General features: G+C 51.7%; 3 protein-coding genes across 3 annotated transcripts; 1 reads left to right on the forward strand and 2 right to left on the reverse strand.

Annotated features, from left to right (window-relative positions):
• Positions 1-2125: 2125 nt before the first annotated feature.
• On the forward strand, positions 2126-3245 carry TMEM205 (transmembrane protein 205; the record flags this gene model as incomplete). Its single annotated transcript, XM_082002963.1, has 3 exons — positions 2126-2255; positions 2356-2519; positions 2755-3245. The coding sequence occupies 3 exons, from the start codon at positions 2126-2128 to the stop codon at positions 3052-3054; spliced, it is 594 nt and encodes a 197-aa protein (XP_081859089.1). The 3' UTR covers positions 3055-3245.
• Positions 3246-3646: 401 nt separating this feature from the next.
• Positions 3647-10942, reverse strand: TTC4 (tetratricopeptide repeat domain 4; the record flags this gene model as incomplete). Its single annotated transcript, XM_082003004.1, has 10 exons — positions 3647-4288; positions 5229-5311; positions 6401-6482; positions 7672-7886; positions 8760-8846; positions 9136-9260; positions 10071-10148; positions 10378-10539; positions 10665-10782; positions 10871-10942. 10 exons carry the CDS (start codon positions 10940-10942, stop codon positions 4189-4191), a joined length of 1122 nt encoding a protein of 373 aa, XP_081859130.1. The 3' UTR covers positions 3647-4188.
• A 1403-nt stretch (positions 10943-12345) lies between these two features.
• PARS2 (prolyl-tRNA synthetase 2, mitochondrial) lies at positions 12346-13764 on the reverse strand (the record flags this gene model as incomplete). Its single annotated transcript, XM_082003278.1, has 1 exon — positions 12346-13764. The coding sequence occupies one exon, from the start codon at positions 13762-13764 to the stop codon at positions 12346-12348; it is 1419 nt and encodes a 472-aa protein (XP_081859404.1).
• Between the last annotated feature and the right edge of the window lie 438 nt (positions 13765-14202).

The following is a 14202-nucleotide window of genomic DNA, read 5'->3' on the forward strand; positions in this document are numbered from 1 at the left end:
CCGTGGGGTACCAGAAGTGAGCACGGGGTCTTTTCCAGACACCCCAGGGTGTTTTCCCCTGTCTCTGCAACACCCAGTCCCCAGACAGGCGCTTTGCCACCCAAACTCCCCGCCACACTCCCATGGGCGCCGGCCGGGGGCTCTCACCGGAGCTGGCTGCGGCCGTAATCTTTGCCGTATCTCAGGTCATAAACATCTCTGCGTAAGGCCCGGCACGGCGCTGCCCCGACCTCCCCCTGCGGCGCTATCGCCGCAGGATAAAGCCGTCTCAAGCTGAAGGTGGTACAAAACATTCGATTTTTATAGAGCCCTCTTATCTCCCGAAACTCGGAGCAATCCTGCCTTTTTATCACTGGGATGTGAGCCATCCTTTCTACTTATCATTAGGAATTGCTGCTGCTTGATTAAGTGCAGGGAGTGATGTATTCGCTTGAACATTAAACTTCAGCTGACCTCTCCTTCCCCTTAAGTATTGTGCTTTTCCCTGCAGCGGGGCCGGAGTCAGCCCTCGCCCCGGCCTGGCTGGGTCCCTGGGGTGCAGGGTGGTGGAGCGGGAGTGACCTGGGGGCATGGCAGAGAGCTGCAAGGGCGTGAAGCATCTTGTGGTTTATGTGCATTTGGGAGCAAACGGCAGCCCCGCAGCCTCTGCTGGCCCTCAGGCACAGGGCAGCGTGGACAGCAGGAGCGGGCGGCTTGGAGCATCCCTGGAGCACCCATCTCCAGCGGCTCCATCCCGCAGCCAGCTCAGGGGAGGAGGGACCTGCTGGTTGGGTGCGTTGGGGCCCGTTGGGAGCACCCTGCCGGCCTTTCCCCGAGACCCCTAATTGCCCTCCCCACCAAATGCACCGCCCCAGGGCCAACTGAGCAATGAATCACTGTCTTTTTCCCTTAAAAAAAAAAAAAATCCCTGCAGGGTGTTACCTACCCCCTGCTCTGAACAACCCACCCGGCCACAGCTTCTCTGCACGAAAGCACCCAGCACCTCTCGGCTGCTCATTCCTGCACGGAGACAAACGACTTGGAAAGGCAGAGGTGGGACCCCGAGAGCCGCAGGACTCCGTGCCGGCTGCCCGCAGTGCCCGTCGCTGCCTTCCTGCACAGCGCGATGCAGGGGACAAAGCCCCACCAAAGGACCATGAGCCATCCCCAGCTCCCGGCTGGAGGATGGAGCAGCGAAGCATCCCAGGAACGCCAAGAAGCTTTTGGCAAAGAAAAGACTGTGAAGATTTCTGGGGATTTACAAGCCAGCACTCCAGCTGGGATCCGAGTGCCTTCTCCAGTACATGATGCTACCATCACGAGAAGGTTTCAAGGACCTGATTTTATAGACGCCTAAATAAATACATTGGAATTGATATAGAAAAACACAGCGTATATTTATCTATTTTGCAGAGGGAGTGGGATGTAATTAGATGGCAGCATGTCCCTCAAGGCCATCGCCCACTGTAATTCACGCCCCGAGGCGGCTGGCTGAGGGGAGGAGGAGGAATAAAGCGGGCAGCAGAATTGATGGGCTGCTCCCAGCAGCTTTGTTTTAATTAATTTCCAAAGCGCTCCTTGTAGCAGAGCAGGCAGCTCCTTCAAAGCCTCCTTTCCCCCGCCGCTGCCCGTGCTCTCATGCCTGCACCAGCGTGGGGTCCGGGGCAGCAGGGTGAGCCCGGGAGCCAGCCCTGCTTCTTCAAGCCCCCGGGCTTTTTGGTTGAAGTGTGAAGAAGCCGTTGTTGTTTTTAAACAGGAGGACTTCTCTCTGGCCAAGAGGCCTCTGATGGCCACAGCGTGGGCAGGCGTATTTGTCAGGGCTTTTCCTTTTCCCCTTTTTATTGACTTTCTGCTCGTTCCTGCTGGCAGGGGTCAGCTGGGGCTTTGGCTGGACTTTGCCTAAAGTCCACCCACAACAGCGGGTTACCAGGTGCTGACGCAGGGCCCTGCCCCTAAGACACAAGGGGTTTGAGAACTGGCTTTGCAGCCCGGTCGGGCGTGCGGTGGTGGGGCTGGGAAGAGGCTGTGCCAGCTCCAAAGCTCTTCCCGAAGAGGCTTGTAAAGCTAAACTGCATTTGCGCTGCATCCAGCAAGGTGACGGCAGTAACAGCAGCTCAGTGCCGAATTTGGGAGCGGCATGGCTGACATGAAGGGACCCATCCCCGTCCAGGACACCATGCCGACTGACACAGAGCCCTCCACCACCATCAAACTGCTGCACCTGGTTTTCCTCTCCACCTCCTGGGGAATGCAGATCTGGGTGACCTTCGTGGCGGGTAGGTTGCGGTCGGCGCACCCCACCACGGCTCTCTGCCCGGGGGGAGGCCCAGGGGAGGGCGCTTTGCCCCAGGACCTACCCGCTCTCCCCCCTTGCAGGGCTCGTGATGGGCAGCCGCCTTCCCCACCACACCTACGGCTTAATCCAGCGCGAGCTCTTCCCCTACTACTTCCACATTGGCTCCGCATGTGCCTTCCTCAACCTGACTCTATTTGCCATGTACCACCCCAGCGAGCTGCTCAGCGATGAACAAACTATCCAGGTAGGCTCCCGCTTTAAAAGGTGAGCTGGCTGTAGCCCAAATTCCTTCCTCAGCGGGGTCCCGCCCCGCTCTGCTCCGCTGAGGTTGGCTTCCAAACGATGACGAGGTCCACACGTGGCTCCGGTTAAAAGAAACCAGCCAGATTGCAGCAAGCCTTCCGTGTAAGAGGGACTGGGGGAGAAATTTAACCCACCGCGTGTGTGAGACAGTCACGGCGGGTGTTGCTCCCCTGCAGATCATCGTCTTCTTCGTTTGTGTCGCCGCTTCTGTGCTGAACACGCAGTGGTTCGGGCAGGTCACCTCCGACATCATGGCAGACATGCACCTCATCGAACGCAGCCATGGCCTCGGGCAGGGGGTCGGGCTGTTTGCCAGCAGGTCCTGCAGGCAGCTGCGTGCCTCCAACCCCAGCTACGGGCAGCTGTCCGGCCAGCTCACCCTCTACCGCGCGCTGTCCTCCCTCTGCAACCTCTGCTGCATCACCTGCAACGGCTTGAGCTTGTACTACCTCGCTGCCCGTCTCTCTGCCCTGTGAGAGCCGGGCGCCGCGGGGCGAGGGCTGGCCGGCCAGAACCAAGGATCTGGGAAAATGGAGAGACATCCTTGTTGTAAAGCAACCCTAAGCTTTGGAGATTAAATTGCAGCATCCTCAGATGGAGTTGCTTTTAGCTGTATTTGTGCATGGTGCAGAAATTTAGGAATAGCAAAATGGAAATGCTTTCTTTACAGCTGTCTGAATCCAGCTCTGGAGTGAGATAAATCCTCCATGATCTAACCAGAAGTGTTTATGGCTGAACAGCTTTTTAATGCCCTGTGCACTAGGTGTGTCTAAAACTGCATTGTATTTCTGCAATCACTGGGAGATTGCAGAAGAGAAAGAAAGGGGAGATTTAGAATTACTTTTAACTAAATGCTGAAAGCTAATACAGAAGTGCAGAAGACCTTGTGTATTGGCTTTACCAGTTAGTGTAATGGATAAGGTTGTTATGTTTGGGTTCAGAATTACTGTTTGTCATTCTCTTGTAGTATTTCATGAGGTGAGAAAAATTATGTTCTCGTTTATTAGGCAGAAGTCAGTCTACTTAAAATAGACATGTTTTATTTCCAGGTTATATAGGACTATCAGTAAGGCAGCAAAAGGGTCAGTAAAACACACCGCTCTGAACAAAGAGCTCTGCTGTACCCTGGCCAGCAGCAGAGCCAAGTGGTGAAAAAACAGCAGCTGCATAATCCCAGGCAGGAATCTGACTGCATCTATCCTGCTGCAACAGGCAGGTATCTCCCCAGACCACGGCTGTTAAACCCCAGCAAATACAGCCCACCTCCAAGGAAATCAGTGATTTTTCACAGGTAAGCAAGAACATTCCCAGCTGCTGTGGCTTCAGCTGCAACCAGTGTTTGGCACCGCTTCAGGTTTATTTCAAAACCACATGCAGCCTATCATATGGGAGGCCTTCTGCCAGCTGGATTTCTTTTTAAACAAATAATCTCCTCTTGTAAGCCCTTCATTCTCCTGTGCGGCTTTACGGGGAGTTTCCCTGTGTGCCAAGATTATTTTTCCCCCTGAATTGTGCAAGGTATTTTTGTTCAAGCAGAAGTTTGCAGTCTGTAGCTAGGATAACAACCAGCAGCCTCTGGCACAGCATTCCTCTCGTTTCATTCTTGCTCATTATAGTCGATGCACCTTCTTGCCAGAGAAGTACTTCTTAGAGAAAGGAGAATGCTTTACAAATGCCAAAACTGTTGGAGTCCCAGCCTTTACAAAATACCTGCAAAGATTAAAAGGAGTCCTTTAGCTTCCTTGCAGCTGGCCAAGTGTCATGCAAAGCGAGTGACTTCTGCCCAGCTCAATAAAGACTGACTTCCCCAAGGCCAATGACAAACTCTTTTGCTGATGAGCAGAGCCTTTTGTAGCCGGGGTTACACAGATCTGACGAGTGTTTTCTGAATCAACTCTTCTCCCAACAGCTACTTCTAATTAAAGCAGCTGTTATTCTCCCTCTGGAAGGAGGTTTCTTTTGCAACTGCCCTTTACAGCCTGAAATCTGAGGGTTTCACACTGCTGAGTTTTATGGAGCGATGGTTCAGACACAGCCTGCAGCAGTGGACCTAGAGCTCCGCTCCCACTGTGACAGACCAAGCCACGAGCGCTGTGCAGCAGGTTTTCTCCAGCTAGCTACAAGATGGTGCAAGTTAACAGCACAGGCTTTACAATAACTTTTTGGCTTCACAAACAGCAAATTCTTCTCTCTAAATAACTGCACAACACTTTAAAGTCAGTTTCAGAGTGAAACTGTGCTGCACGCTGTGCTGGGGGCTGCTCACGCAGCATTATTAACAGTGAGAGCATTGTTAACCTTCAACACGCTCTCTTTATATACTGCTGCTCCCTTTTTTTTTTTTTTAATGTAGCACTGTGTAAATGGGAACTGAAACAGCCCTTTTGTGCTGCTGCTTGTGTGTAGCTGAACTCCCCTTCTCATCTCCATCCAGTCCCAGAAAGAGTTGTTAATTTTTTTGGGGAAAAAAAATATGTAAGCCACTAAAGCCAGGCACAAAATCCATCTTCAACTAGATCAGGCTGCTCAGAGCCCCCAGCCTTCAAGAGTTTGGACTATTAAATTGGAGAACAAGCTGCACTTAAAGCCCAAAGCTCATACTTTTTTTATCTTGGTGCTTTCCCTGGACATGAACACGTAACAGCCTCACCTTTGGTGCTGCAGCACTTGTAGCAATGTGTGTTCTGGGTTCAGCTCGTACATTTCTGCTCTTTCTTCATCTTCAAAATAGAGCTGAAAGAAATTTTGGAGGGTTATTAAATACCTAAGGTATACAAAGGCAAATTGCTAAGCCGTTGAAAGTCCAGTAACAGCACCACCATGCATCTACTAGAGGTTTATCAAACTTCCGTAGCTCGAACCGATGGCGTCGGAAGCCAACTTCAGCAGTGCAGAAACCGTTTTGTGTAAATTCCAAGTCTTCCCTGTATAAACCAGCTTAGCTTCTTACGGCAGTGGCAGCAGGAAGGCAAAATACACTGGCTGTTCTTGTGCTTTACAGAGAAGCAATCCAAACCTATGGGCTGCTTTTTATCAAGTGAAATGCAGCAACGGTAGGAGCTAAATTGAGCAGGTTTAAAGATACTTGAACAAAATAGAGTAGATTTAAGAGATTTGAATCCAGCGACTGTGCCTTAGACTGTACATATACACAGAGCTATAATACAAGTTTTTAATATGGTAAGTGCACAGCCACTGTCTTTTTGGACATGTCTGCTCACTGCAGCAAGGGTTGTGCTGTTGCCTGGTGCACGTAACACTGAAGTGGAAAACGAAAAATAAACATCTGTATCCTTCTACGTACAATTTTTGAAAAATTCTCAAAACTTGCTGCAACCACAACCAACTCGCATCCCAGCTTTGCTACTGCCGTGATGGGAGTAAGCGTTTAAGTACCTCCAGTTAGTTCTGAAAATAACTTCTATTTTGACAGTATTTTCTCATTTGTATTGAGCAACTTCATAACAACACAGTTAAAAAAACAGGCAGCCTACCAGTTTGATGGTCTAAATGTTAATTATCGTTACAAAGATGGGAATCTAAGCAATATCTATAAATACCTTCTATCAATCATGACGTAAGTGGAAGACAAAAGAACTTTCATTTTCGTTAATGAATTCTGTGCCCATGTCAGCACATCTAGAAAATGTTTGAGTTTATAAGTGAATGTAGCTCTCCAAATCCTTTTATCACATCCATGTATGGTAAACAGGTAACGATGTCATGGCTTTCATACACTCAAAGTGGCTCATTCTCACTCCAGAAAAAAAACCAACCCCCAACACAACAATCCTGAAATAGAAGAAAAGTCAAACTTCTCACCTCAAGATTGCTGGGAAGGTATTTTCTTTCTAAATCCCAAGGAGGTAACTCAGCAAACATCACCATTAAATGATCAATAAACCTAAAAGCCAAAATACACTTGGTTAGCTTAGATGAAGTGCTCAGCTTCAATAATTTGTAGCTGCATTTGAACGATGGTAAAAATACATTAGCAAATTAGACAATAGACTTGAAAGTGAGTTCAGATCACTAACAGTTTCTTCCCTTCAAACTCACTGCTTTCCCAGTGAGACCGAGGCTGTGTTGTAACTCATGCTATTGGTTTCACACTTGAGCAGTATAACAGCAAATTATTTTTAACTTTTTATTTTCACACTGAAAAAAATGTGAAAACAAACACTCTGCGTTTTGTCTAAAATTGATTTTCCTTCTACACAGTCCCACCAGCACCACGCTTCTTCAGATCAGAGTGCTCAGAATATGCTTGTGTGTCTGAGGCTTATTTTGGTACTTGAGGAGTGCTGGTGGCAAATTTGTCCTAAGAACCCATTTCCACTTCCTTTGGTCATGAAAAGGTGTAGTGAACACTACTGTATGAAAACTACAACTTTATTAATCTGCTTGCACTGTAATTTTAAGTCCTAAACTTATCAGTAGATCTGAGGACTATACATCTCCCCACAAAGAAAAGTTACAAATTCCAAGCTTGTTTAACATTGCAAGATCGAAAACTGAAGTTAATATCAAGAAAAATGGAATTCCCACCTTGCCAGTCACTTGCTTATAGTCTGAAAGGTCTGCAGCACTTCAGTCAGGCTTGCTGTAAGCCCTAAGGAAAACTATGGGGTCACTGGTGCTAAAGAGAGGTCCCTTTTGGAAGCTTTTTATAATTTTAAGTTTAATCCTCTTCCTGAGACCCCATATTTGGAGGGCTTCGAAACAGCACCTTACTGAACCTCTAAAATCCATGCATACAGATGGGTTACTGGTATTACTGGCCACTGGTCTAAGCTTGCACAAGCCCCCTTAATCACACATCATAGATATGATGTGTTTCCCTGCACTATAAATGTATGTGACATCAAGATTTTGGCCCTCATATTTTAATGAGGGCATTCAAAATCATTGAATAATTCAGGTTGGAAAGGACCTCAAGGTCATCTAGTGCAACCTCCTGCTCAAAAGCAGGGTCAGCTATGAGGTTAGAAATGTGGAGCTACTTCATTAGCATGGCAGTGTTTCACTTGCTGCCTGTTCTCATCGACTCAAACATCTCCTTTTTGCAAGAACGCTGCTGACAGTGCATTTACCTGGAGTTCTCATGAAAAGCTGCAATGAAGTCTGTTTGCTCGTGTTCAGGGTACAGAAAAAGGACAGGCCAGTTTAGGTTGCCATCAGCATCTAAGTGTACCTTGGCACCAGTGGCATTGTCAGTGTGGAACCCATCTAAGGATATCTCAGCCAGGCCATCTGATATTTCCTCTTCTTCATTTGAAGGTTCAAGAACCAGCTTGATATTTCTTTCCTAGAGAGGAGGAAGGAAAAAAAAAACCCAAACCAAAAAAAGCCCAAACAGGTATGGTGGGGAGAATAAGAGCAAAAAATTAGCAGTCAGTGAAAGGACAAATTGTGTCATTCCTATGAATGAAACATGCCATCAAAAGCCTTCCTACAGTATCAGACTCAGGTGACTGGCCTTCACAGTAGAATCCAGAACCTCACCCAGACACCCAGACTCCTCATAAAACAGATGAGGAGAGGTGGGAATCCAGAGGAGCCCACATGCTGAGAGAAGAGCCTGAGAAAACGTGGGGAAAGGGATGCCTCTGAAGTCCTGTTCTTTGGCACCTAGCAGGCATAACTTCAGGGTGCAACCACATGCACCAGCTCCCGAAAACATCCACTCTTGCAGGGAGCTGAAGAAAGCTCTTTTCTTTAGACCGACAACTGTCAAAGAGGAGATCAGATTTTATGTAACAGACCAAAATATTTTAACATAGTCCAAACATTTGCTGAGGAAGGAGAGGATCCGGGATTCATTCTCTCCTCCACCCTACTGAATGGTTATCTTCTATTCTTCCATTGAAGTAATGCCCATCAGCAGCAAAGAAAGCAACGTTAATTGGGCCAGTGTGATGCTACAGCCCAGCAGCCAGAGCACTCTCTTGGATGCTTGATCTACCTCCTAACACCGGATTTCTATTGTGCATTAGCTGTTGCCTGAAATATGGAAACCTGGGAGCTGGGGCTAGTGCCACACAGATAAGGAGAATCTTTTTTTAGTTAAAACTAACTCAGTTTTTTGGCTCTACCCCTCAAAAGCCTGCATGTGTGAAGAACCTCTTGGAGAAAAACTAGAGAACTCTTAAAACAAAACCAAACCCCCTCACCGACCCACCTTTATTGCTGCAAGCAAATTTTCCTTTTGATGCTGCTCTTTCTTCTCCATCACCTTTGCTTTCCTTGCATCCCGCTCTTTAGCTCGCTACATGTAAGAAAAGGTTGCACCACGGTCACACACAGCAAGTCAATGCCCATCACTGTTCTACCCTGCCAATGAGTGGAGAAACCAGTTCAGATCTCCGGAAGAGTCCCCTCCAGCTCTTTCCCCTACACATCTCAACAACATGCACTACGCCGAACCACCACTCAGTTCTGTTTGGGAAATTACACAGAAACCTGTACGGAGCACTCTTCAACCAAGGGTCCCAAAGTGCTTCTTGACACAAAGCAGATGACAAGCATTGTAGACGCTAGACTGCCTTAATACTTACCTTTAATTTGTCAGCTTTAGCTCTCATTTCCACAAGCTTTTTCTCTTTTGAATCTATTCGCAAGCCCTCCTCACACCATGCTATTGCTTCAGAGAAATTCTTTAGCTCCATGTGACAGAGAGCTCCTGGAAGGATTAAGATTTCAAGTTTCTAGTATTGGAGTTAGGATACAACTACTACACAAAATGGTGGTTATAAAGACAGCATTAGCCCAAGTGCTTTCAAGAGGCATAAACAGTAGCACACGCTATTGTCTTGCGGGGTCATGTTCAGTCAGGGGCTTCCAGCAGGTCAGCTGAGAAGAAAATCTAAAATATTTCAGCAGTTCTTGTATCATTTGCTCATCTAGTCACAGAAATCAGCAGAAAGATGATAGAAGTGTCTGTTACAAGAAAAATTTTATCATTATAATTAACATATCAGTATTTGTCTCATAAGGAAAAATAAAGTGGGCCATTTCCACGGAGTGAAAAATGCTGGCGGGGGAGGAAACAAACTCCAAAAACTAGTATTGTGGAAAACTGCAAAAGTTATGCTGTGCTGTACAGAAACAGGTCCAATGCCTATTGACAGATATAGCAGCTGAAGAGCAAAAAGCAAAAAGATAGCGTTTTGACTGAAAATCCAAAGCAAAACTCAGATCTCTGTTTTTGGGGAGAAACAGCAATAACAGAACAAGAGATCTGGTACAGTAACTGCTTTAATTTTCTGAAATGAATGCTGTCCTGAATCAAAGTATGAATGCATGTTCACAGTAATTTAAAGTTTATAAACACTGTTATTTAACACACAGAAACATGCAGCGAAACAAAGCAACATCCAACAACGGTCTGTTCCAGGGCTTATAACAATAATAAGTAAAACTAACGTGCAAAGCTGTTTTGAAACGATGTTCCTTATGCTCCATGCGGTAACACGTGATCTTGAACTCTTACCTCTTATTATTGCTTTGAGATGGGTGGGCTTTAGCTTTTTCGCTTGGATGGCATCATTAAGAGCAGACCGGTAGTTACCTATAAAGCAAGCAACACTGCTCAGAACCTTTCATTTATATTTAAAATCCAACCAGCCTCGAAGGTGACAAAATAGCTTATGCAGAGACTCTGTAACTCGCTGTTTCTACAGTCGCTGTGAGGTGAGTGTTGGGAGAAAGAGCAAACTGAGAACAAGAACTGACAGGGCAGGAATCCATCAGAGGGGTAGGAGCCCCCTTCCCAGCCCCGTCCGGGGGTGTCTCCTCACCCAGATAAAACTGGGCGGCCCCTCGGTTTGTGTGCAGCACGGCCTTCAGCTCTGGGTCCTCGCATTTCTTTCTCAGCCCCTCGGTGTAGGCGATGACAGCTCTGTTGTAGTCCCTTTCCCTGAAGTACTCGTTCCCTTCGTTTTTGTACATCCTGGCCAGCTCTGCAGGGGAAGGAAGGGGGAGCAGGGCCTGAGCAGGGGGCGCAGCTCCCCAGCGCCCCACGGCCTCTCTCCCGGGGCCGGAGGGGCAGACCGGCAGACACACACCCCCAGCCCTGGCTGCCCACCTGCGGGGCCCTGCTCCTCGTCGAAGAGGAGGGACTGCAGACAGGCCAGCTCGGGCTGCCGCGCCGCGTCGATCTCGGCCGGGCACTGCTTCATGAACATGGGGATGGCCTCCAGCTCCTGCGGGCGGACACACACCGTCCCTCAGTTCAGTACGGCACGGCACGGCACGGCACGGCACGGCACGGCACGGCACGGGCCGCCTCACCTGCTCCCAGGTATCGGGGTGGAGAGCGCCCCGGTACCGCGGGCCGCCGCCGCCCGACCCGGCCTCCGCCATGCTGCTGCTCCGCCCCGCCCCGCGCCTTCCCACCGCCCCCCGCGCCTCAGGCCCGGCCCCCTCCCCGCCTCAGGCCCGGCCCCCTCCCCGCCTCAGGCCCGGCCCCCTCCCCGCCTCAGGCCCGGCCCCCTCCCCGCCTCAGGCCCGGCCCCCTCCCCGCCTCAGGCCCGCTTCCAGCAGCGGGCTTAGGTGGCAACTCCCGTGGGGATGGCAGGTGGAGCTGATCCCGCCTGGGACAGGGACAATAGGGACTAGGTGACCTCCTCAGGTCCGGGAGCACGTGGAGAGCGTGGGCCTACCACAAAGCCCTGCATGACAGCAGGACCGTTGCTGCTCGTGATCTCTAGATCTCAGACCCAGGAGCTGTGGCGTGGGGCAAGGCGACCCCCTTCCAAAGAGCTCCCTGCCCGGGGCAGGATGGCAAAGTCACAGGAAGGCTCATGGGGCAATGGCACCAGTCACTGCTGCTGGGATGGCAGCAAGCTGTTCCCCACGGCAGCCCCGGGGCCCAGCACAGCAAGCCCCACGCTGCAGCGGGCACGTACAGGGGGGATGTCACCACCCTGCGGGACGTCACCACCCTGCGGGACATGGTTACCGACAGCCTATAAACAACAATATGGCCTGGACATTTTTACCCCCAGGCTTTGCAGGGCCCCAAATTTCATGTTTCCTTGTTAATGTTTTGGCAAAGATTTTCTACCACCCTGAGGCATCGTCACCACCCAAGCCCAGCAGATCCAGGCATCTCACCAGCTGTACTGACCTGCAGGACTGGGGTGTGGGCACCCAACACCATTCTTCACCTTAATTCCTGCAGATTTGCAGCACTACAACATTTGCAAAGCGAAAAAGGCACTGGAGTTTACCATTTTGCTTTAAGAATAACCTCCACCTTCATGGGACCTGGGTGTCTCCAAAGAGAAGATGCAAACGGAGGAAAGGCACCTTCCTTTCTCTCCCTCTTAAAATCCCTCATGCCAAGAACTTGGCACCTGGAAAGGGCGAGGACAGCCCTCCTGTCCCCCCTCCCACAGTCCCTGCTGTTACACGTGCTTGACAGCAGCCGTCGCCAACCTGCCTGCCATGGCCGGGCAGCAAGGGGCTGACCCTGCCAGCGCTCCCACAGCCGCATGGGGCTACATGCACTGGTAAAAGCGGCTCACAGGGGCCTGTAACCAGAGGGAGAAATGACCTCGGTCCCATGGGGGAACGCGGGCTGACAACAGTTCGCCCCCAGCACCCAGCGTGCTTGCAAGACACCATGGCTGGCTCTGACGTGAGCTGAATTCGGCTCCGTTCACCCAGAGCCATCGCCGACAACCTGCACATCCTTGAAAAGGAACTGGGGCTCTTCAGATAAACTTAGTGCAGCAAAGATGAGAGATTGAGACACAGGGATTTTAAGGGACTTGCACTTTACTGAGCAACTCAATGACCCCTTCCTTGGTGAGGAACAAAACCTCACAGGCATTCTGATTCCAAACCTCAAAGACCGGGGGGTCCTCGCACACCCTCTTCCCAGCTATGACCACATAGGGATAACCCAGCTTGCTGGCATCCTTTAGCCTTTTGCCGATGGTCAGCTGCGTCCTGTCATCCAGCACTGACTCGCCAGCGAGGTGAGGCAGCGCTTCGGCGAGGTCATCGTACACCCGCTCCAGCAGCACAGCTCCCTCCTCCTCCTCTTCCTTGCTGCCTCTCTTGGGGGGAATGAAGCAGAGCTGGTAAGGCGCGATAAGGCTTGGCCAACGGATGCTGTCCTCTGTAGAGAGCACCTCAATGGAAGCCGCCAGGATGCGAGTGATGCCCAGGCCATAGCAACCCATTTCTGCCAGCTGAGGTTTGTTCTCGGCGGAGTAGAAGACAGCATTGAAGACAGAGGAGTACTTGGTGCCCAGGTAAAACGTGTGCCCCACTTCGATCCCTCTAGTCTGAGTGAGTTTTTCCCCACATGTGGGGCAAGACCTTTTCTCGTCGTTCAGTGTTTCCACGTTGGCTGCAAAATGTCCATCAGGGCACAGCACTAGCCTGTCCTCACCGACGTCTGCCGGGAGCTGGAACTCATGGGACACAGTGCCACCAATGCTGCCTGTGGCCGCCTGCACTTTGACAAAGGGAAGGCCCAGGCGGTCGAAGAGGCTGCAGTAGGCGTCGCACACCAGGTTGTAGGTCTGCTGAGCCGCCTCTTTGGAGGCGTCAAAGGTGTACATGTCCTTCATGTAAAACTCGCGGCTGCGCAGCAAGCCGAAGCGGGGCTTGGGCTCATCCCGAAATTTCCTGGTTACCTGGTAGAGGCGCAGCGGGAGCTGCTTGTAGGACAGGTTGCTCTGAGCGGCCACCAACTCCGTCACCGCCTCCTCATGCGTGGGGCCCAGGCAATAGCCCTTGCCATGCCGGTCTGCCAGCCGGAAGAGCTCCGGCCCCATCTGGTCCCAGCGGCCACTGGCATGCCACAGCTCTGCCGAGCTCAGGCTGGGCATGTTCAGCTTCTGGCCCCCCACAGCCTGCATCTCCTCGTCCACCACCTTGACGAGCTTCTCCATGGCACGGACAGTGGGTGGCGTGTAGTAGTAGCAGCCAGGGCTGGCGGGGTGGAGGAGTCCCCCTTGCAGCATCAGCTTCTGGCTCCGGCATGTGGGCTCCCCGGTCCTGCCGTCCCCGCCCGCCTCGCCGGCCGCCTGCAGGTTGAGCGGCTGGAAAAACTGCGAGAGCAGCAGCCGCCTCGCCCCGTGCCGGGGCCGGCCGCCATGCCGGGGCCGGCCGCCCTGCCGCCGGGCGCTCGACGCCGGGAGCCTCCATCTTCTCAGCAAGGCCTCCATAGCAGCGCCGCCACGGGGGGAGCAGCGGAAGAGCCGGGGGTCAGCGCTGACCCCACGCGCCTGACCCCACGCGGCGCCGTGCGCCCGCCCCGACACCTACACGGACACGCGTGCGCAAGAACACACACGTGTACTTACGCGCGCGCCTTACCCCTGCGCGGAAACATCGCATGCGCACAAGCGCACCCGCACCCCTGCTCGGCCACGCGCCCGCGCGTGCACACGTTTACGTAGGCGCGGGCGCGCGCCCGCCCGTGCCGCGCGTAGCCTGCTGGGACCACCGCGCAGCCACGCCACGCCGACACAACCAATGGAAACGGCAGCCCCCTGTCACGTGGGGGATCCCTGCCACAGCCGGCCAGAAGCCGGAAGCTAAGGGGCGGGGCCCCGCCGGCGGGCGGAGGAGGCCGGGACTCTATTGTTCCGCTGTCATGGCGG

The sequence above is a fragment of the Phaethon aethereus genome (genome assembly GCF_964289735.1).
Source record: "Phaethon aethereus genome assembly, chromosome: 8".
In the NCBI taxonomy this organism is placed as follows: domain Eukaryota; kingdom Metazoa; phylum Chordata; class Aves; order Phaethontiformes; family Phaethontidae; genus Phaethon; species Phaethon aethereus.